The 24,501-nt window shown below is 39.0% G+C and overlaps 1 protein-coding gene across 1 annotated transcript in view; it reads left to right on the top strand.

Moving 5' to 3' along the window:
- OCA2 (OCA2 melanosomal transmembrane protein) overlaps positions 1-24,501 on the top strand; it is a 539,713-nt gene that overhangs the window by 321,943 nt on the left and 193,269 nt on the right. The window contains exons 20-22 of the mRNA XM_069073057.1: positions 836-895; positions 2,744-2,848; positions 23,926-24,019. Coding sequence (XP_068929158.1) covers positions 836-895; positions 2,744-2,848; positions 23,926-24,019 — 259 coding nt within the window. The remainder of the gene's footprint in view (positions 1-835; positions 896-2,743; positions 2,849-23,925; positions 24,020-24,501) is intronic.

Here is a 24,501-nt window from a genome sequence, read left to right on the forward strand (position 1 = left end):
ATTAAGTTCACACTCTGCTAGGCCCTGGAGATGCAAAGAAAAGGAAATCCACACTTTACTATCAAGGACTTCCCATTCTTATTGGGGAACTGCCATGTCCATTTAAGATATTCAATTATTTTTCAGTTGTGTCCAACTCTTCATGACCCCCTTTGGGCTTTTCTTGGCAAAGATACTGGAGTGCTTTGCCATTTCCTTCTCCAGCTCATTTTTTTACAGATGAGTAAACAGGGTTTAGTGAATTGCCCAGGGTCACTCAACTAGGAAGTGTCCGAAGCTGAATTTGAACCCAGGTCTTGCTGACCCCAGGGCCAGCACTCTATTCACTTTACCTCTTAGCTGCCCTGTTATTTGCTTTGCTGCTGGTGCCCTAAAGATTGTGGGATCTTTCCAACTAACGTGTGTGGAACTTCTTGGAGGTGTTGTCTTCCCCATAAAAGTGTAAACTCCTTGAGATTAGGGACGATCTTTACTTTTCTATTCATATTCCAATTTTTTTTTCATTCATTCATTCAGCACAGAATTGTGCTATTATGTATATTTTTAAAAAATGGAATTTCCCATTTAAAATTCAGCCCAGCACTGACTGAAATATATCATTGAAGGGCATCTGCCATTGCTATTGTACTGTTTTGCTGGCTAACACTGCAATGATGTGTAAGTTGGTGAATTATTTATGTACAATGTATTCGATTCTGACCTGTTGTACAAAGAGACAGTTTTGGCATATGTTCTATTTCACTTTTCTCATTTTAAAGACATGACTTTTAAAAAAAATTGTAGATGTACATACTCTTTTCTATATTGTCACTTGTGATGAATCCATTTCTTTTAGGCCTTGGCTCACCTCCACCTGATAGAATATATTGGAGAAAAAACAGCTTTGCTAATAAAGGTAACATTCAATCAAACCATGTGAATGTTTTGACCGATCTTTTTGTTTTATACAAAATCTCATATGAACAGTTTTTATTGATTGTACAATAAGTGACCAAAGGGGATCCATTCTATCAAACTGTCTTAAGAAACAAGGGCAGATTGTTTTCTTTTTAGAGAACCCAGATAATTATATGTCTGCTACAAGTCTTAGGTGGGAAATAATTCAGCTTTTGAACTGTATCTTGTCTATCTATGTAACTAGGCAACCAGGGACTTGATTCAAATAATCTTGCTGGTGTAATTACCCAAATCCAGGACTAACAAACTGATATTCTATGTATTGGTTCTCCAAAGGATCACTGTATTGCTGAGACCTGGATAAATAGCTATTATATTGAGCAAATAATTTAACTTGACTATCAATTTTCCCTTATGTAGAATGAGGGACTTTTATTAAGTAGCCTCAATAATCTTTTGTCCCTCCAAACTTTTTATGAGTCTAGCTTTTGTGTCCTTTCTGACAGAGGTGGGTGGGGGAGATACCTCAATGAACTGACATGACTATTTAGTATTCCCTTCTCCAGGAAGCTGGAGTAGCCCCAGTTTCCTAATAGTTTAGGAAGGGTGAGAAGGGCTTTTGAGACTACTCCTACCTGGAAACATATAGAATTAAATTCTGTGAGTATTGGACTATGGTAGGGGTCAGCAGACTATGGCCCAAGTACCAAATCTGCCCAATCCTGTATGACCTGCTAGTTTAGAATAGTTTTTTACATTTTTAAAATCCAATGAATCTTTAAAAAAAAGAGGTCATTGTTATATTATAACCACATTAAGAAAAAGGTACTGGGCCAGATTTGGCCCTTAGGCCATAGTTTGTTGACCCCTGGGCTAGGGCATAAGGATTTTTGGATCTAGTTGTCAAACTCCAACAATACTGATTCCTAGGGCTCCTTTACTTCTGAAATATATATGACTGAAAAAAATTTTGAAAGGACCCACAAGGCATTCTCAAGGATAGAGCTTTTGCTGCCTTCATACATGACATCATCGACTGGTTCCAAGGTTAAATAATACTTGTGAAGCTTGCAGAATAGCCCAAGTATAAGACTAGTAAAGGAACATAGACACAGAGAGGTGATCCAATAGTCTCAAGCACCTAGATACTCAGAGCCAAACTTTTCTGCCGCAGAGGTCTTTCATCTTCAGTCTCAGTTTTTCTCCCTCTGTCTCTCCTCTCTTCATCTCACCTTCCTTCAGTCCATCACTCTCCCATTCCTTCTCTGTCTTTCTCCTTTCTCCCTTTCCCTTCCTTCTCTCTCTGTCTCTTACCTTCCCCCTCCTTTTCCACCATCTCTTCCTCATTTCTCTCCCCCTTGTCCATTCCCCCATCTCCCTCCCACTTTCCCCCAACCCTTTCCCTCCAAAGTCCATAGCTGAAGTTTGAATGCCCTTCTACAACTGCAGTACAGTCAGTTTTCCTAATCCTCAGTCCTAAGATTTAAGTTTTTTGTTTTGCGCTGATTATGGCCAATCTTGGGGTGGGAAAGGAACTAACACCCTCATTATGGCTTTTGTCAGCAGATGGTGCCTTCTTGCCCTTGTAGATGAACTGTTCTGCCTCCCTAATTGTGTCAGTGCTATTTCTGATTCTACAAATAACAACGAATTGTGCAACTTTGGGGAAAAGAATCGCTTTCTTGGGTTCCTCATCTGTAAAAAGAAAGTTTTGGGATAAAAGCTCTCTCCTTATAACCCCTTGGCCCCTAATGTTCTATAAGTGAAGTTTGGATATATGCAATTGGAAAGTGAGGGTTTTGTATTTCATGTTTAAATGAAGCATCTCTCTGGCTTTCCTTGTTAGACGGTTCCAGAGGATCAGCGCCTCACTGCTGCCATCATTCTAGTTGTCTGGATCTCAGCCCTGGCTTCCTCCTTGATTGACAACATTCCATTCACAGCCACCATGGTAAGTGTCAGCATTGGAATGCAGACTTTTAGCTCCTTTCCTCTTCTGGTGCATTATGTGGAGAGGCACCCTTCCTGTGGCTTTGGCAGGTGTCAGGAAGCCTTTATTTCAATTGATTATACCGCAAGGGTCTGAAGTAAGAATCTGGGCTTCTGTATCATTTGAAGGCTATCAATTGAAAAATTCAAAATTTTTTTCAGATATTAAGAAAAGATCCTTGCATTTTAGTTTTTTGGCAAGAATAAGGTACCGCTGTTTTTTTCTGTTTGTTATTAGAGGGGGGAGGAGAGGCAACTGGGGTTAAGTAATTGCCCAAGGTCATATACCTAATACTTGTCAAATGTCTGAGGCTGGATTTGAACTCAGGTCCTCCTGACTCCAGGGCTGGTGCTCTATTCAGTGTACCACCTAGCTGTCCCTTACTCCTACTTTTTTTTTTTTCTGTTTCTAAAATGTTCCACGATTTCCTCCATTTATGTTTGTGCTTATGTTGCCTCCTCTATCAGGGATGCCTTCCCACTTTAGCTTCTATTTGTTTCCCTGGAGTTAGCTTAAATGATATCTCCTCTGTGAAACTTCACTTATCTTTCAAACCAGAAATTCCTTCCTCTGAACTAAATTAGAATTTGGTACCTATGCAGGTAGTTATTTGTGGACATTGAGATTATATCCTCTCTGAGGTCAAGTAGTATTTATTTCTTTGTATTCCCAGATGATGCTTTGCACATAGTAGGACCCTAATGAATATTTATTGAATAGATGCTGGCCTCATTCCAATACATCCTGCTTTTATAAATCTCCTTTTCCTTATTAGCTAGTTTTCTTACCAGCTTCCTAGGATCCTTGTAGAGTCTCTGGAAAGTATTGAACAGCTGCCACAGTATGAGCAGACATTAAGTAGAAGGTAGCAAGGTGAATCACTGTTCACAAAGTACATAACTCCCCTAACCACAGAATTTGGCCACCATTCCCAGGATTGAGAATCACTGGAAAGTAGATTTAGTTCTAGGCACTTCATGGGAGCTCAGACTATCTCTGAAAAGTGAATTGAATCTACCTGGGACATAGGGGTGTTCTAGTTTAATGCTGTTGGATTTCCCCCTCCTTTTGAACTTGAATTTGAATAGTCTTTCCTTCCTTTAGATTTCCTGCAATTAAATATATTTTGTTGGATTTAGGATTGACCTTTATCCAGAAAAATTTTTTGCAGCAATGAAAGAATAGTTTTATTGATAATAATAGTTCATATTTAGAGAACACTTTAAAATTTATGGAATATTTCCCTCAAAAAACAACTCTGTGAGGTATATTATTACACCTATTTTTACAGATAAGGAAACAGATTCAGAGAATAATTTACTCAAGATCAGTAATCTGTCAGCATTTATTAGAAGCTGTGTGCATGTGATAAGAATGGGGGATATAAAGGCAAAAAATGGTGAATGCTCATGGTCTATGGGGGAGATGGTTTGCAAAGAACTGTGTCCAAGATGTATGCAGGTTACATTGGGAGTGGTCTCAGACAGAAGGTGCTAAGATTAAAGAGGACTAGAGAAGGCTTCTAGGAGAAGATTGGATTTTAGCAGACTTGAAGGAAATCAGGGAAGCCAGGAGATGGGGATGAGGAAGGAGAGTAGACATGAGGAACAGTCATTGAAAATGTTCAGAGTTGGGAGACAGACTCTCTATGCAAGTAACAGAAGGAAGCCAGTGTTACTGGGTCACACACTGGTTAGGGGCAAGAAAAGTGTCAGAAAACCATAAAATAGGAAGGCGCTAGGACCCAGTCACTAGATTATGAAGGGCTTTAAAAACAAAAAGATTTATATATAATCCTGAAGGTAGTGGCAACTGGAGTTTGTTAGATAGGGAGTGTCATGGTCAGAGCTTTTCTTTAGAAAGATTACTTTGACAGCTAGGTAGGGGATGGATTGTAGTCTTTCCCCAAAGACTTGAGGCAGGGAGATCAAGCAATAGCCTGTTGCAGTAGTTCAGGCTTGAGGTGATAAGGTTCTGCACAGTGGTGGTTGCAGTGTCAGAGGAGAGAAGGGGACTCATAGGGAGCATGTTATAAAGGTAGAAACAAAAAGACTTGACAACTGGTTGAATATGGGGGAGATAAAGGGTTAAGAGTTGAGGATAACACGTAGTCTAAATCCAATGTTTTTTTCCACTGTACAACCTAATCATCTTGAATGCCCATTCTTCACTATGTTTTACTGATATCAAATAAAACAATTTCCCCTCCCCCTTGATAATGGAATTAGAATTCTAACAAAACGGGACATCTTCGGGTGTCATCTAGTGGTCAACATTCTGGTAATGAGCCCCTCTATATTAAATTCGTCTCATCTATAGAGAATCTTTTTTATGAGCCTTAGTTGAATCTTTTCTAGTTTTGTAGAAACTGTCAGATTGTGTATTTCCTTGGCAGAGCTTTCAAGGACCCAGAATCACTGCTATGGCATAAATGACAAGACATTGGAATGGGAATATTATTGAGGAAGAGTCATAATGGGGGAGCTGGCTACAGACATGGGAGTCATTTCAGAATCAGCTGTCTATATCAAGATCATCGACTGGTTAGAACAAAGAGAGAAATCAATACCAAATTAGAAGTAAGGGGAATAATGAGAATTAGATACAGTGTACAATAGCAGAAGTTCATTTCTGACCTCTTTAAACTAGATGTTGAGTAGCAAAAACTAGAGATGGACAGAATTTTTGCCATTTCATGAAGTTTATACACATAGTCATCACAATAAGAAGGCCCCAGAAATTTCCTTTGCCAGGAAACACTTAATCTCATTTGTCAGAGAGATATGGCAGCTAAGAGAAAAACCATGTTTAATAATTATCTCTTTTGTAAAACATAATAGAGGAAGCTGGTGGAAGATTATAAGCAATATTACTTCATTTAACAGCGAAAAGTTGTTGAGAGGGAAATAATCCTATAAAGAACATAGCATGAAATTAAAGTAATCCAGATCATCCCTTGTGATTTCCTAAATGGAATAGAGTTATGAAAACAAACAGATGAAAGGACAGATCTATTGGTGTTCTTAAAAATATCTCTTCTGATCAGCAATAGTGGCAGAAGTACATTGCTCAGATTTTATCAGTTAAGTAGCTGCTATGAGGATGGGGTAAGGGTGCCGAAGAAGATGAAATCAGGGAAGAACAATTAGACCCAGCAATCCAAAAGACACATGAAAGAAATACACAGTAATGAAATGATTTTAAAGGCACCTGAGAAACAATTTTCAAGATATCACAAAGCTGGGAAGATTCCAAAATAATGGAAAAATATCATAAATATCACTGTCATTTCACAAGATGATATCTATCAGTTACTAGTGACCAAAATCACTACTTTTTTCACCTCTGTAACATCTTGATGGCAACATCCTATGAATGCACAGAGGATATTATGATGAAAAATGTCAAGTGAATAGGCAGGATTTATGGATAATCTTCTGTAGAAGATTACATCTTTCTAGTCACAAAATGGATTGAGAAGTATAAAGAATATTAAATCCTGATGTGTGATTGTTCATTAAAAAATAAAACACTTGACTTGGTAAAACAAGATGGAGCCTTAGATCCTCTTCTGAAACAAGGCATTTTTCCACATATATATTAAAATCATATGAGAATCTATGACCATTTTTACCATGGAAATAATGGTTTCATGATTTACTGAGTATCGACATCAAATGAGGCATATGCAAGGAGACAGACATCTTCTCATAAAAGCCATAGTTGTCAGTTTCATAGGAGATGACCTACAGTGCAACAGAATAGAGGCAGTCTGTCTTCCTGTTGATGGTTGTGTCCTCTGAGAAGTTCGTACTTACAAGGAGCACATTGTACTACCATTGAGCACCTAGGGATTTCCAACCTCCCAGTCTCATGACGTAGTTGCCAGGACTAGAAACGCATTGCTCAGGGTCACTATTCAGTCACCTGCTCTCAGGGAAAGAAACACAAAACAGAAAAGCCGGCCAAGGACTTGAGATCTAGTCTCAGATTAACCTAAGCAAGTACAAGCTCTTGCTGCTATGTGCATATAGCTGCCATAATTTCTGCCTTAAGGGGGTGAGAAGGATTTCTTCTGCACTCCTGCCCCCTTTCTAGAATTCCAAGGGAGAGATGGCAGAGACCTGAGCAACACATTTGAAAGGGTCTTTTACCTGGTTTGCTGAAATGTCAGTTCCTCTCAATCCAGTTGCTAATCCTCCAATGGAACAGCTAGTGCAGCTTGGCTAGAGCAGCAAGAGAGACACCCTCAGGGAGAGACAGAGGACAGCACACAGCAGAAGGGGCCATATAATACTACTGCCAACATCTTGGCCACCTTTTACAGGGGAAAATAGGACAGTAAGGCCAAGAGACCTAGGAATGGTAGCATAGTCTCTTTCCAGTCCGAATACCACCAATACCAATCTCTGCTCAACTTCCCACAAAGGACATGAAAGTCCCACAGTCCCAGGAGAAGTGGTCCTCTCCTGACCATTGGCTGTGTTTACAGCTTAGTGCCTCCTAGCTATTGGTAAGTAATTATTCAGCTCTTAGCTCAGTACCTAGCACATAGTAGGAACTCAATAAATATTTATTGGCTAAATGACAAAAAATATAATATCAATGTGAATAGTTTCAGCTGAGTGATGATGTTACCACTGAAGCAATAGCTATTTAAATTATTTTTTTTTTAAAGACTGAATCTCCCAGTCTCACCGAGGCTTGACATTTGGTAGCGCCTCATTAGCCTGTTTCAATGGCATGGCATCTTTGACTCACTGTCTTTTCCAGCCCGGAATGAGTCACCCTTCCTGGGGGCTCATCATATTAATGGCAGATAGATTGTACACAATTGACTTGGCCCATAATGCAATACATAAATCCCAAGTGATCCATCAGTCAGCACTTTTAAGTCTAATATGATTCACACCTAGCAAAATTATGGCAATTTTTTGAATATTGAAGTAAATTTTGATGCTTGAAAAATCTTGATAAAAGTAAAATAGTGGCAACTTATAGAAAGGTATCGATATTAACGCTCAAGGTAAGTACTGACACAAATTCACAGCCACCCAACGGCCTTGAGGGCTACGAGAACTACTTTGACTTAAGCAAACATCAGAAGCTTTAGTTGGTGTTCCTGCCTTCATCGAACAAAGTGGCAGCTATGTCACATGATAAATAGCATATTTAGACTTCAAAGAAATCGTCTTTCTTCCCCCTACAGTAATCTGCCTCTCTCTGATAGTCAGCTTATCAATCACTATTGCTGGAATCTCCCCCGAAGCTGGAAAGGCAGCCGGATGCTTTTCTCAAAAACATTCCTATTAAACATGTGTAAGCTGGTATATTAAAGATGTGCATGCTGTCGTAAATGCTGGAAGGAATATGTTTTTTGCTTAAGGACTAAGGAAATGTTTTAATAGTACATAATGAAATAACTATAGGAAGTCTCATGCATTCGGTTATTTATAGAGGACCCACAAGACATCAGTAGTATTTGTCACTGCTACTGTGTATGCTGAGTTTGGGGTATGTCAGCCTTAAAGATTTGGAGCCTTCTCAGGCAACCAGTAGAATATAAGTCTCTTGAGGGTAGAGAGTATTTTTGTAATCAAATGAGATAATATTTGTAAATTGCTTAATATAGCAACTGGCACCTAGTAGCACATTAAAAAATAGCCTTAAAAAACAAACAGCTTTCTGCCTTTGTATCCTGCAGCAACTAGCATAGTACCTTGCACATTATAGGTGCCTAATTAATGTGGATTATATTGGACCAAATCAGACCCAAAGGACCAAGGCCAACATGACCAGTAAAACCTGATGCATAGGAGGACATCTGGTCATCTTGACAGCTTCCTCTTGCAGGGAAGGGGGGTGGTGTGGAGTCCAACCGAATCATACTTTCTCTTTTTATTTTTAAATGAATCTGGTGTTGTCGTAGGCTTTGTTCACTATGATTTTAATATGATGACCAAATGTTTTCATTTATAACCCTGTTCTAATTCAGAGACTGAGTTGGAAGCCTACAATATATCATGGAGATATTGACAAGTACAGAAAGCTATGAAAATAGATTGGAAAATACTAGAAAACTGTATTGGTTTGATTTGCAAGTGACTTGCTTAGTGGCATGCTTTGGGAGTTACTAGTGATCCAGGATTCTTCCTGTATGGTTCAGGAATATAGATGATAACATGGGGAGACCAGTGTTTTCAGTCCACTACACTTTATCTTTGGTAATGCAGTTGTCTCAGTAAAGATTTCAGAGCATATGAAACATTTAGGAAGTGTCAGAAAGATGATACCATCCCTGACCAGAGAAAAGGTGAAAAAACAATCCTACTGACTATATTTGCATATTTTATATCACTGGCAAGATCTTGTCTGTTGGGTAGCAACTCGGAGCTCTCAAAATCATGCATTTTTAATGCCATGCTGCTGATATGATTTGTAGGTGTTAAAAAAATTCAGGAAACCTCTCCAAAGCTCCTATTCCATCTTCTTGACCTGATCAAGTCTTCTCAAGCAGGCACTCATTTCTATAAAGCAAGCCTTTTATTCATCTTTAATCAACTCTATCAGAGCTTTGACAATGGTTGTGATAAACCTTTTCTACCACCTCTTTCCTCCAGTAGTACTCTTACCTTGCCTCATATTGTATTTTCCTAAGAAGCTTGAAATTACCTGCTGTGAACTCCCTCCAATCCATTCCTCCACTTTCTTTCTTCTAGTCTTAGTCAATGAAGAGAAGAAGCCCCCCTCCTTGCCAATGCTAACCTTTCCTTCTGTACACTTGAACCTATCCTCTCCTGAGAAGACTTAGTTGCCATTCTCCATTAGCTATCCCCTTTCTCTCATAATTTTCAGTCTTTTCCTTCCTGCTGACTGGTATTGATTTGCATTTTACTCTCTTCAAACCTCTGCCCTTGTGATTCCCTCATTTTTGTAATCAAATAGACTTACCCAGGGGTGGGAAACCTGTGCCCTAGAGGCCACATGTGGCCTTCTAGGTCCTCAAATGCAGTGGCCCTTTGACTGAATCCAAACTTCATGGAACAAATTCCCTTAATAAAAGGATTTGTTCTGTAAAACTTGGATTCAGTCAAAAGGCCACACCCAAGGACCTAGAATGCTACATGTGGCCTCCAGGCCACAGATTCCCTACCTCTGTGGGTATTAGCACCTAGATGGCACAGTGGGTAGTGCCAGGCCTGAAGTCAGGAAGACTCATCTCCCTCCATATCTTTGTCTTGTTCCCACCATTATTTCAGGCCAAACTCAAATTCTACCTCCTTCATGCAGACTTCCTTAATTTGCCTTCTCTCCCTAGGTATAGTGAGCGCTCCTTCCTTGAATTTCTTATTAGACTCTTTCTGGATCATGTTGATTAGACATTCCTTCTCCCCATGCATTGTGTTGTCTAACCAAGCTGACCTACTCCCTGTCATCCATACATGATATTATAATTTCTGCTTCCATGCCATGGCATATACTATTCTCCAAACCTGAAATGTTCTCTTTTTCCTTACGCCTTGTCCAATTAAGGAGGTTCAGGATTCATGTAAATGGAATGCTTGGCACTCCAAGAAAGACCCAAGGCAATTTCTTTAGAATATTTATTCAGAATATATGTATATATAGGCAAGTGAGAAAGAAACTAGAGATAACAGAGTAAGAGGCTTAAAGATAGCAGAAAAACAGCAACCATGATTAATAGTGGATATATATTTACAAGCATCACCGTTGTGGGGAAGCACCAAGACCTGACCACACAAGCCGGGGAATCCCAGTACAGCCTGTCAGGGTCCTGCACGGGAGGGTCCCAGGCAGGACATCTCCTCCATGGGTGAGATTCCCGTTTGGGGTCTGAATCTTAGAGTTTAAGTAGTGCTGAGAACAATGAAGGCATGCTGCCTGGTGTCTTTAACAAGCATTGTATCTTGTGTGAGGCCTGGAATGGAGGTCAATCCCTCCAAGGCCCCCCCAAGAGGTGATGTCTCCTTGGAATGGCTAGTTCCAGGAGTTGAGCAGTTATATCTCTTCTCAAGGACCTGGCCGGGGTCCCAGGACAGGAGCAGCCCTCATGTTCTCAGGATCCCTGTTCCCAAACAGCTCAGGGTAATAGAAAGGTTAGATTGAGTTGGGGCCTTGGTTTTTATAATCTTATTCTTCACAGAGGGGCTCACCTTGCTCCTACATCCCTCTTCTTCTTGGAAACCCTTAGCTCCCTCACCCTTTGGTTCAAGTCTTACCTTCTATAGGAAGTTCATTATCATTCCCCATTATTGTTAGTGTTCTTGCAGTCATTACATATTTCATATGTATTTTCTTATATCCTTTAGTACCTGGCATGGCAGTTGGCATATACCAGGTATTTAATAAATGCTTGCCAATGAATTGATTGATTAGACTTTCTCTTCATACTTAATTCATTCTTCCTTGTACTTATTTCACCCTTTCTCGTATCACAGCCATTTGTCCATGTCTTTCCTCTTTTTAAAAATGTAGGTTACTTTGAGTCAGGGCCCTGTGTTATACCTCTTGCAATATTCCCAGCTACTAGTACAGTGTTTGGTAAATGATAGACAATAAATGTTTCCTAATGAATGATCACAGTTCCCGATAACATTAAAAACAATATAGTTATTGAGAAGTTTGGATGCCATGAGGAGTTTGCCACGTATCCTGAGGCGATTTTACATCGGAATTGTCAGACATTTTAGAGCTATTGGAAGTTCATTGGCTCCATTTTACCAGTGGAGTGAAGCAGGCTTTCAAAAGAAATAAGTGCCATTGAACTTTTTTTTTTTAAATGTAGCTATGCTTGAAGAAGAAACAAAGCCTCTTCTTTGAACTACTCAGGTGGGAAAGATGAATGGCAGTACTACAAGCAGAAAAAAAAGATTTTAAAAATTCAAATAAAGGTACAACACCAAGGAACCAGAGAGACAGAACTGTATACAGTCAGGCTCTGCAAATAGTGATTGGAGGTGCTAACCAAAGGATGGTCAGCACTACTAATGATTAGGGAAATTTGTTGGCAGAAACTTTAAGTATCTCTATTTCTAAATCTTTCTGAAACTCTTTCATTTGAATTTATTAGATTAAAAAATATTATTATTCTTTGAAGAATTTTAGAAATTACAGAATTAGAAGAGGAATAAGAAATGACAGTTTAATGTATTCCTGAGCAAAAATCCCTTAAATGCACCTCCCCAAAGCAATGGTCATCCTTTGCCTAGAGAGTGACCTATAATGCCAAACCATTCCAATCTTAGATGACTCCAATTGCATGGGACTTTTTCCTTCTGTCAGGCCACAATCTGCTTCTCTGCAATTTCCACTCAGTACTCTTAGTTGAATTCTCCAGAAACAAGAAGGACCAATTGAATCCCTTTCTCATGTGACAACTCTTTATGTCCAAGAAGAAGACTATGATAGTGTGTGTAGTTATTACCAAATAGAGGAAAGCCTAATGAACAGTCTTCTACACTGTATATAGTTAAAATGGTTTTTGATTTGCAGCTAGAGAACTGGTTCTTAGCTCTCCTTTTAAGGTTTATATCGCAAACTCTTTGTGAGTAGGGATAGCTGTTGGTTTTCATAAAGATCATTGAGTATTTGGAATATGTTGATAATATCTGTGAGTGGAGTGGTAGCCTGATGAGTAAGGCTGGTCATGTTATCCTCCATGTTTGAAATGATGTAAATTTCAGAAGAGGTCCATGGTAAATGAGGGGTCCCGTAGTGACAGCCAGCTACGATACACAGCAAGTAAAGTTTAAAGAATAAGGAAGGTTATCTATTCTTCTTTTACATCATCGTCTCTATCAATAAAAATTATTTGACCTGGAAAGTATAGACCAGACATGGTTAAAGAGGAAAGTGAATCACAAAATAGGTGGGGGCATTATTGAGAAGGCATTGTATCTACTTTCCTAAAATGAGTTCAAGTCTCCAGACTCAGATAAATTATAAGAATACTGTAAAACAGCAAAAGCAACTTAGAAATGTAATTATGTCACGTTCCAGTTAATGTCTAATTATGAAGAGCAGAAGTGACAGATTTAGAGATGAGTAAACCCATGTGTCCTTGGGCAAATCATTTCAGGGCCTCACTGTCCTCATCTATGAATCGAGGGAGTGGCCTGGTTGACCTGTATTGTCCCTTCAAGCCCTAATATTCTCAGATTCAAGGAAATGCCCCAATACCAAAAGAAACAAACAAAAATACTATAGACTTTGGGTCCACAAGGATTTCAACTGTGTTATGATCAGATCATGTTTGTGGATGGCACATGTCCAAGGTCTTCTGATATGTCAATTCAAGTGGGGATGGGGGCGGGGGGAAGGAAGGGAACAGATTAGGTGGGGTTTGTTGAGAGCTACTGGTAGACAAGTCATCTGATTCTTTCCTGATTTAAATCTTTCTTTTCAGCCACACTTGCTTGGACAAAAAGAATTCTCAGGCAATTTTCAAGTTAAAATATTGTTATTTCTTTGAAGGTTAAATACAAAGAATAATTTATGCACATAAATCTGTGGGTTTATCTTTTACTGTCTTCACTGGAGCTTCAGATGGAAGGGAATTACACTGAAAAGAACACACTTCTTTTTAAAAACATGTTTTTGGATATAAAGAAATGTAGCAAGAGAAATGGATTGAAGACAGTGCCATCAATAAATAAGCATAATATGTATATATTTAAAGGCCATTTTCCAGGGTGAGGTTACATTAGATAAGAAGAAGCTTTTTTTTATTCCCAAGCACAACATAATGTTTTGTCGGAAGTTTTTTCTTGGTAGCTAAATTTGTAAAATACCAATATCCTGAGTTAAGTTTTTTTTTTTTTTACTTGCCCTGACTTTTGTGTTCACACAAATTGTCCTGACTTCCTATGGGGACTGAATGAGAGTGCTGAGGACGTGTTTGGTGTTCCCTCTTTGTTAAGCAATCATATCTTGATGATTTCTGCTCTTTTTCTCTGCTATAGGCCTGAGCTCAGTTGTACTGTGGCAGAAACATTTTTAATAAGGAAAAAAGCAGTTAGATTAATCTGTCCAAATTGCTGAAAGTATCAGGAACTTTATGTTTGCATTTGTTTTAATTCCTGCTTGCAAAAACAACAACAAAAAACAAACACACTCAAAAGGCCAATGGGTAGAGAACATATAGGGACGCAAATTTTGGACTCATTGTTAAGGAAGACATTTGTGACAATTAGAGTTGTCCAGGGACAGATTGAGTCTCCATAAGAGGCTGCTGGCTTCTCATTTCTGGAAATAGAGGCTGAAAAATCACTTATGATCTATGGTGTGGAGGGGACTTCTGCCTTGGATGATAAGCTGTACTTTTGCCAAATCAAAACATTCCAGAGTTGCAAGAGACCTTAGAAGATATTGGGTATAGTATATAGTTAAACAAGACTCTCATCTGCAATATTTTTAATTTGATTCAATGAGCATTTATTGAATGCCTGCTATGAGCAGGACATTATGCTATGTATGGGGAATGCAAAGGCAAAAATGAAATAGTCTTTGCCCTTAAAGAACTCACATTCTCCTGGTTGATAAAACATGTAAACATAGTAAACATAAAATCCTGCCATACGATGGGATTTCAAGAAGCAGACAGCTGGGGGCAGGTAGGTGGCACAGTGAATAGAGCGCTGGCCCTAGGGTCAGGAGGACCTGAGTTCAAATCCAGCCTCAGACACTTGACACATTTACTAAGTGTGTGACCTTAGGAAACTCACTTAACCCCAATTGCCCTGCCTTCTCCCCTCTAAAAAAAAGAAGCAGAGAGTTAATAATCAAGGAGTTGAGGAAAGACCACATGTGGAATGAGATACCTGAGCTGTACTTTAAAGGGAACTAGGAATTTTTCAAGGTAGAGGGGAGCAATGAGTTTATTCCAATCTGCGTGGTACCACTTGTTCAAATCCATGGAAGTAAGAGATAGAATGTCATGTAAGGGAAACAGATAGCATACCAGTGATGGAGAGGGAATGAAGGTAAACAATATGAAAGGAGAGGGGAACATTGGGTGGGAGTCAGATTGTGGAGAGCTTTAAATGTCAGTCTGAGGAATTTGTATTTTATCTTAGAAGCAATAGGAAAGCAATTAAGATGCTTGAGTAAAGGCGTGATATGGTTCAATCTGCCTTTTAGGAATATCACTTTAGCAGCCTTATAGAGAATGGATTGGAGATGGGAGAGATTGGAGGCAGGGAGACTGACTAGGTGTTCTTTGCAGTGCTCCAGGGCTGAAGTGTTTAGAGAAAGGAATAAATACAAAAGATGTTATGGAGATAAAATGGACAAAATTTGACAACTGATTGGATTTGAGTGCATAAAATGACACCAAGATTGTGAACCTGGGTGACTAGAAAGATGGTAGTAACGTCAAAGTAATAGGGAAGTCTGGAGCCAGGATAGGCTGGGGAAGAATGTGTAATGAGTTATACTTTAACCATGTAGAATGTGAAATGCCTAAGCACCATCCCAATAGTCATCCGTCAGGCTGTTGGTAATGTTAGAATGAGGTTCAGGAGAGATTAAGGTTGACTATATCAATTTGGGAGACATGAACATAGATGTGAAATCATCTCTAATGAGTTGAAATCTTTTCTGAAGAAGTATATAATGATGATGATAGCTTTTCTTATAATGCTTTAAGGTTTGTAAAGCAGTATAGGAGCAGTAGAGCATCTCCTTTTATTCTCGCCACAATACTGTGCAGTAGGTGCTATTGTTGTCACCATTTTACCAGTGAGGAAACTGAGACTGAGAGAAGTTAAGTGACTTGACCAGGGTCACACAGCTGGTCTGAGGTTGAATTTGAACTCAATTCATTCCAGTTCCAGATCCAGCACTCTCTCTACTGTGCCACTAGTTCCCGATGCCGCCCATTCTACTTTGGAAGAGCATTCATTGCTAAGTTTTTCTTGAATCTATAGAAACTTTAAATTTTCTTCCTTTAAACATTTACCAAATTATTCCAGGTTCTGCCCTCTGGCGTCAAGCAGAACAGCACCAATCTTCTTTTCAACAAGTTTGTCCTTCAGATATTGAAAGTCAGGTACCACGTCCCTTCCAGAGTCCCCTCCCACTCCCCCAAGGCATATAACCTCTAGGAATTTCCATGTCCAACATCCCTAACTGCTGTAATCAGCCCTTCAGTGATGAATGGATTGGAGTCATAAGGGGGGCAGCTTTTGTATTCATTGTAAAGGAAATTTTTGTAGCTATCAGCACTAGCTCAAACCAAAATGTGTTGTCCTACTGGTGGCCCCAATATTGCAAGTTTCATCCTCCAATAACTACAATCACCTCCCCCATTCTGATGGGGATCCTCTTTTCACACTCCAGTGTATATATCAATGTCTGTGTTAAAACACAGTAGCTGGAAATGAACACTGTGTTCTATATAGGCAGCTAGGTAGCTCAATGAATAGAGTGCTGGACCTAGAATTAGGAAGAACTGAGTTCAAATGGGACGTCAGACATTTTCTAGCTTTGGGACCCTGGGCAAGTCATTTAACTTCTCTCTGCCTTAGTTTCCTCATCTGTAAAATGGGGATAGTAATAGTACCTATCTCTTAGGATTATGGGGAGAAAAAAAGATAATATTTACAAGGTGCTATGCAAGCCTTAAGACACTATATAAAAGTTAGCTATTATGTTGATCTGACTAGGGCAAATTACAGTGAGACTAGCTCAACTGAATGACCTTTGAAGGTGTTTTACAAGATATTATGGACAAATCTATGAACCTGATGTTAGGAAAACTTGGATTTCAGTTCTGCCTCAGCTACTTTGTAGCTGTGTGATTCTAGACAAGTCACTTAAACACTTTTGACCTCAGTCTCCTCATCTGTAAAATGGAATACTAATAGTTCCTACTTCACAGAGTTGTTATGAGAATCAATTGAGCAACTGAGGTTTTTACATAGCACACATACACATATTTTTTTACATAGTGCTTATTCCTCTAAGTGCTATGTAAACCTTAAAGTACTTTATAAATTTTAGCTATTATGATTCTACCAAATATATTTTGTTTTCCAAAATGTTCATTATCTTACTCATTTTTACTACTGTGATGTTTTACTAGTGTTCCATGTCTCTTTTTTCTTAAGATAAACAAACACAAGTTTCTTTTCATAAGACATTACCCACTAAGTCCCCCCCACAATAGAATTTCCATGAAATTCTAAATTAAAAAATGGATAGGAGATGAACAATTGCATATGTTTTCTGATATACATTAGCCTCAATTAATTTGAACTATGGGTACATGAGAAGGTTTATAATTTATGTTATTCCTTTTACCTTGTAAACACAAGCAAGGTGGGATTTTTATTGTTTTCTTTTTGGAGTTCAGTTTCCCAGGCTCAGGCTAAATTGTGAGCATCTGAAGGATTGATCACCTTTGAACCCTGATAATTCACAGCTGTGCTGAGTCAAGTACTTTTCCACCTTCTGGCTCTGAGCCAATGAGGGGCTGAGTCTTTCTTATATATTCTGGGAGGCTGGCGTTTTGCTTTGAGGATCCAGGAGAAGGATCTCTTGGTTTCCTGGTAGAGACTGTGAGTAGCCATATGTTCAGAGGCCCCTGACCAGATTTTTGTTCTTCCTCAATCCAGTGATGTATGTAAAGTGTATAGCAATATTGCTATGCTCAAACAGTTGGAGCCATGTCTGTTGGTCTTTGTGCTAATTTCTCTGCTTGTATTTTTTTTGTTCAGCATGCTGACCTTTCCCTTGAACTAGTGAATGTAATTAAAAGTAGGATTGTTAAGCCCTTTTTAAGCAGTCTTTCCTTTAAAAGCAGATCAAAGAACCTGTACTAGCTGGTCATAGTGGGTGTGCTAGGGTGCTTGCTAATACAAACCAAGTGGACAATTAGTGGAATAGTGAGTAAAACTATGGACCTGGGATCAGGAAGACTTGAGTCTTACTCCCACCTCAGACACTAGCTGGGTGACCCTGGACAAGTCACTAAACTACTGTTGGTCCTGATTCACTCATCTGTAAAATAGGAGTAATAATAGTACTTATTTCTTGTAAAGGTTCTTGTAAAGATCTCTCTCTCTTCACATATATGCTTATATGTGTATATGAGTACATGAACATGTGTGTGCATATGTAAACATATACACATATGTATATACACACATATGAACATATAAAATATTATATAAGTTCAGCAGCTTAAATTATTAATATTATTATTAACCTTTGAGATACAGCTAAGAGAGTAAAATGGATCTTCAAGGATGAATTGTTAGACTGAGAAATAAAATAATTTAAATGAAAACTGTCAATATGTACAACTATGAATTTTATTCTATGTATTCCATCAGCAGAAATGTGGGGAGTGGACAATCATTACTTTCTTTCCTTGGGGCAGATTGGCAGAATCACTTGAATCAAACAGGCAGCAGGTTTGAGTAAGGGTCAATTCCAGTTGCCTCATTAGCTTTCCAGAGAATTTTAATAGGAAAGAGTACTGAATTTTAGGAAGGCCAACTTTTTTCCCTCTTGAAAAAATGGCAAGAAAAACTATCTTGATTGTGAGCTCTCTCTCTCTCTCTCTCTTAAAATTTCTGTATAAAACTGTGCTTCCATGTGTTTCCATATTCCCCAGGAAGGGAGAGAAATGTTTTACATTTTGTTAACATATCTTTAATTTGCCATGGGCACTGTTTCATTTTTTCTTGCCTTGTAGTAGGGGAACCTCCTGTCCCCAAAGAACATGATTTTGCAAAGCCAATGAAAGGAATTCTGCAGACTGCTGCCAAACATATCCCTCTCTGTAACAGACTCTTTAATTGCAGAGATATTTTGAATCCAACAAAACTCTTCTCAACCTTTGGGGAGCTAGAACGAAGGCCTTGGCTGCCATGAAGCAGGGCTGGTCAAGATATTTATGCTCTTAAAGAAAGATGTGAAAGTTGCATCCTTCTGCTCCTGCCTGTCCATGGGGAGTCTTTGAGCCTTCCTTTTAACAAATATAACTTGACTTGTTACAAAATAAATGCCTTCAGCCAGGAGAGTGGACTTTTCTAGTATTCAAAATATGTATGTTTATACAAAGTAATATGAAGGAGGATCCCTCGTTGCCTGCCCCCCATAATGTTGCATTCCCTCTCCAGATTATCACTCTGTAGGTAGATACTTACTTTTCCTTCCTCAGGTTGGGAAGGGGTATTGTCTTCATTTCCATCTAACCACATTGAATTTTGATTGTTGACAGAAAACAAGAGGGGAGCTTTTCCATTCTTTATCATTAGTTAACTCCAAAATGATACCTTTTCTATTGGGCATTCAGTTTGGCAAATCAGCATGACAAAAGATGTATTGAGTTTGGTTGCCAGTCTCACATCCAGGAAGCTACATGCATATTCATGTTGTAACAGTGTTCCATTAACACCTTTTATAGACACTGCCAAGTACTTTAGGCTGGTAACTTTGGTTTGCAATTAGGACTTGTTAGGGAAATGGCCTTCAGAGTTACACAAATTTTTGAAAAACATAAAGCAATACTTTATTGTTACAAGTGGGGAAAGATACTATTGTGCTAGGAATTCAACACTGTTGCTTATTTTCAGTGGGTTACTGAAGAGACAGGTTGAGGTCAGGGTTCTCCACTACAGAGGGAACCTCTGATTATTGTATGTTCTGTTTGCCTCACTACTCTGGTGGATGACTTTGACAGAGGATAAACATCTGCATGACCAAAAGCCAACCATATTAGATCACCATTATATCGTGTGATGCTCACAACAATCCTATGAGAGAGATGCTACAGGTCTTAATATTTTGGCTTTGCTGGTTAAGAAACAACCTGTGAGAGAGATTAAGTTACTACTACTTGGTTAGTTAAGTATCTGAAGCAGGATTTGAATCCAGGTTTTCCTGATTCCACACCTATTAGAGTGGAATAAGACCTTAGAGACCATGTAGTTCATCACAGTAATTTAAAGCGTAAGAAAACTGAGATTTAGTGTGTATGTCATTCCCTCCCTGAGCCAAATTCAATGAGAATAAGGTTGACCCATTCCCTTTTGCCTTCCTGTTCTTCCCCTCCATTGTACCCATTTTCCCTTGCCTCTACTATATGAGAGAGTTTGCCCCATTCTGTCTCTCTCCATCTCCTCTCATTATATTCCTCTCTCACCTCTTAATTTCACCTTTTAAGTATCATCCCTTCCTATTCAATTGGTCCTGTGTCGTCTATGTATACCTGTAAACATATATATATGTATATATATGTATATATATATATATATATACATAGATACACATTCACATATGTATCTATGTCCTCCAATAAAGACTATATATATGTATATATATATATATATATGTATTTGTATTTGCTTCAACTATTTTCATACTGAGAAAAGTTTCATCAGTTACAATTATTGTTTTTTCCATGTAGGAGTGTAAATAGTTCAACTTTGATAAGTTCTTTATGATTTCTTTTCCCTGTTTACCTTCTCATGCTTCTCTTGCTTCTTGTATCTGAATGTCAAATTTTCTATTCAACTCTGGTTTTTTCTTCAAGAATACTTGAAAGTCCTCTATTCCACTGAATGACCATATTTTCCCCTGAAACATGATACTCTGTTTTGCTGGGTGGGTGATTCTTGGTTTTAATCCCAGCTCCTTTGACCTCCAGAATATCATATTCCAGGCCCTTCGATCCCTCAGTGTAGAAGCTGCCAGATCCTGGGTTATCCTGATTGTGTTTCCACAATATTCAAATTGTTTCTTCCTGGCTGCTTGTAATATTCTCTCCTTGATCTGGGAATTCCAGAACCTGGCTATAATATTCCTAGGAGTTTTCTTTTTGGGATCTTTTTCAGGAGATGATCAGTGGATTTTTTTCAACCTCTATTTTGCCCTCTGGTTCTAAAGCATCAGGGCAGTTTTCCTTGAGAATTTCTTGGAGAATGATTTCTAGGTTCTTTCTTTGATCATGGCTTTCAGGTAGTCCAATAATTTTAAAATTATCTCTCCTGCATCTATTTTCCAGGTCAGTGGTTTTTTCCATGGGATATTTCACATTGTCTTCTTTCATTTGTTTGGATATGTTTAATAGCACCTTAATTTCTTATAAAGTCATTAGCTTCCCTTTGCTCCATTCTAAATCTGATGGAATGATTCTCCTCAGTGAGCTGTTGAGATTCTTTTTCCATCTGGCAAATTCATCTTTTTAAGGCATTCTTCTCCTCATTGCCCTTTTGACCTTCTTTTGCCATTTGAGTCAGTCTGTTTTTTAAGGTGGTATTTTCCTCAGTCAGGCTGTTGACTCTCATTTCATAATTTTCTTGCATCATTCTCATTTCTCTTCCCAATTTGTCCTCCACTTCTCTTATCTGCTTTTTAAGGTCTTCTGTGGCTTGTAACCAGATCGTATTTTCCTTTGATGTTTTTGGTGCAGTAGTTCTGACTTTACTGTCTTCCTCCTGTTCCTTGCTTTGATCCTTTTTGTCCCCCAAATAGGAGTGTAATGTTGAAATCTTTTGTCTGCTTTGTTTCCTTTGCCTGCTCATTTTGTCACTCAATTACTTGACTTTTGGGCTTTTTGCCACAGTAGGACTCTGCCACCAGACAGGGGAGCTTTTGTCCCAAATGCTGGGGTTTTCTCAGCTGCCAGAGGTATTAGATGGGTGTCCTCTCTGAAGCCTTCACAAACTCTGGCAAGCTGGTCACACACCCTAGGACCTCTACCCTAGAAAACAATCCAGATCCAAGCAGGTTAAAGCAAGAGAGATTACCCCTCAGACTGGTCACTTGGTCCCCCTACAGTCTGCAGGCCAGAAGCTGATGCTGCAAAGTGGCACTGCCTGCCCTGATGGATTTCAGTGTCTTCTTGCTCTTGGTGCAAAAGCCCACACACTCCCAACTACTGGGTCCCAAAGTCCACACTGCACTGACCTCTCACTTTGTCCTTCGCATCTATAATTCTGGAAATAGCCACAGCTGCTGGTGATCTGGAGTCCCTCCAGTCGGGGCTGGTCAGGCCAGCCCTGGGGCTAAAACCTCCTGCTCAAACAGGCCTGGGCTCAGCTCCCAGAGTGCTGTGCTGGCCAATTCCTGCCGGGCTGTACTCAGTAGGACGTTAGCTTCTCTGTGTCATTTTGTGGTTTCTGTAGCTCCAAAGTTTGTTCAGAGTCCCCTTTTACATCAATTGGGGAAAGTAGAAACTGGAGCCATGGGAGGTCCTGTTTCTACTCTGCCATCTTGACTGCCCCCATTCATGGAAAATATTCTTGTCTTAAAAAAATACTTTTTCCTTGTTTTGAAGTTGCTAAACTTTTACAGTTTGCTAGTTAAAGGAACACATGTATCACTCATCTCTTGAACCTTTTGCTATTCAATTTCACTGTATGATGTTTTAAGTAATTATAATTCTGTAGATATAGGTCAGTTCTCTAATCCAGTGCACATTGTCTTATAGATCGGGCAGAATCTACAATTTTAATCATAAATCATTTAATTAAGATATAATAGGAAGGCAAATAATGAGGCAATATAACGCTTAAATACATTTGTATAAATCTATCTTCCCGAAGACACCTCATCACTCAGAATTCTTGCCTAGAGCTCTGCTAGTCTCTGACCTCATGGAGAGTTTCCTTGAAATGGAGCCAGAGAATTTCCCCTGAAGAGGAATATTCTCTTTTCCCCAAGCTTCTTGGGAAATGAAGTTCTAGAGGCTCTTCTCTCCTCTAAAATTCCTTACAAGTTTAAGAAGTGGAAAGTTTGATCTTTGATATGTATGTACACAACATGGAGGAACATTGGCCATTGTTTTATGAAATGCGCCATCTCCTAACTCTGCATTTTCCCTCATGATTATCCCTCATGCTTAGAATTCTCTCCCTTCTTGTTTCTGCCTCCTGTCTTCCACGACCTTCTTCAAGTCTCAGCTAAGATCCTACCTTCTGGAGGAATCCTTTCCTGGTCACCCTTAAAGTTAGTGTTTTCCCTTAGATTATCTCCAATTTATCCTGTCTACAACTTGCTTGTACTTATTATTATTATTATTATTATTGTTGTTGTTGTTGTTGTTGCTGTTGTATTTTGTATTCCCAATTACATTGTGAACTCATTGAGGGCAAGGAAAATTTTTGCCTTTCTTTCCATTCACAGTGCTTAGCACAGCGTAGGTGCTGAATCAGTGTTTGTTGACTTGATTTATTAAGAAATCAGAAACCGTGATATTTTACTTCTCATGTCACACAGGGGTGTGTTGTGCCCTGGTTTCCTCATGTTTCAGATGGAGATGAAATATCTCTGGTTTATTTAATTGAATTGTTGAAAGGACCAAATGAGATAATGACCCACTTGGAAGTATAGAATGCTCATATGAATAGAATGCATTATCATTATTATAAGAGAAGGGTCTAGTGCCCACAGATAGAAGCTGTTTACCTGGGAATCAACACATTTTTCAAAATATCCACATTATAAGATGATAGACAAAGTATTACATCTATCTCTGCTAAGAGATGGGCACATAAAAAAACAAGCAAGATAATTTTGTCCTGGGGAACTTCCATACTAATGGAAGAAGACAATACATAAAGGGAGAGCTGGGAGGTGGGAAGAGGAAGAATATAGTGATCTCAGAACATAATGAAAATGGTACATGCTGGTGTGCAGAATCCTCACTGTGGGTGGCTAGTGCTGCCAATTCAAAGGGATTAGGATAGGAACTAGATCTTTGATGTCCTTAGTATAGAGCATTTTTAGCTGAGGAAACTATCTACCAATGGAGCATTGCTTATAGCCTACCAATGCTTCCAGTCTCCTTAGACTCTGCTGATGCAGTAGTGCTTATAGTCTGAGAGAATCATGCTGAGAGACTACCTTGGATTAGAGTCTTTTGCAATATTGTTGGAAAAAGGAGTATTGCATTTCCTTTAAAGGATATCCTCTTTGACGAGTCTCCTAGGTTAAGTCATATTGTATAAGTAATTAAGTAATATTATTTCAGTAACTTTAAGATCAATATCCTTATTTTCTTGTAGATTCCTGTGCTTCTCAACTTGAGCCAAGATCCAGAAGTCACTCTCCCTGTTAAGCCGCTCATCTTTTCACTGGCCATAGGAGCCTGCTTGGGAGGTGAGGAGGCTTGTTCATTGCATTTGTTGGAAAACACGTGTTTGGAAGTTTGCTTTAGTCACTTCCAGTGTTGATTGGAGGTAATTGGTGGATACAGTGGATAGAGTATCCAGCCTAGAGTCAAGACCTGAGTCCAAACTCAGCCTCAAACACTTGCTAGTTGGGTGACCCAGGGCAAATTGCTTAACTTTCCTCCTGCTCAGTTTCTTCACATGTAAAATGGGGATAATAATAGCACCCAACTCCCAGGGTTGTTTTGAGGTCAGACAAAATGATTTATTGTAAAAGTGTTTAGCACAGTGCCTGGCACACAGTAGGCAGCATATAAATGCTTAATCCTTTCTCTTCCCAGTCAGTCATAAAAACTTTGTTGGCATAAGGTGGCAAATAAACTCAGAAAAGACTTTATGATGTGCCTATGGTGGGCAGATCATTGCAGATTTGAACAGATACAAATCTAGGGATGGTAGTAAATCAGTTCT

Source organism: Petaurus breviceps, unplaced genomic scaffold (assembly GCF_028583685.1).
Source record: "Petaurus breviceps papuanus isolate PSGF00001 unplaced genomic scaffold, PetGlider_PUasm1.0 90849, whole genome shotgun sequence".
Classification (NCBI taxonomy): Eukaryota; Metazoa; Chordata; class Mammalia; order Diprotodontia; family Petauridae; genus Petaurus; species Petaurus breviceps.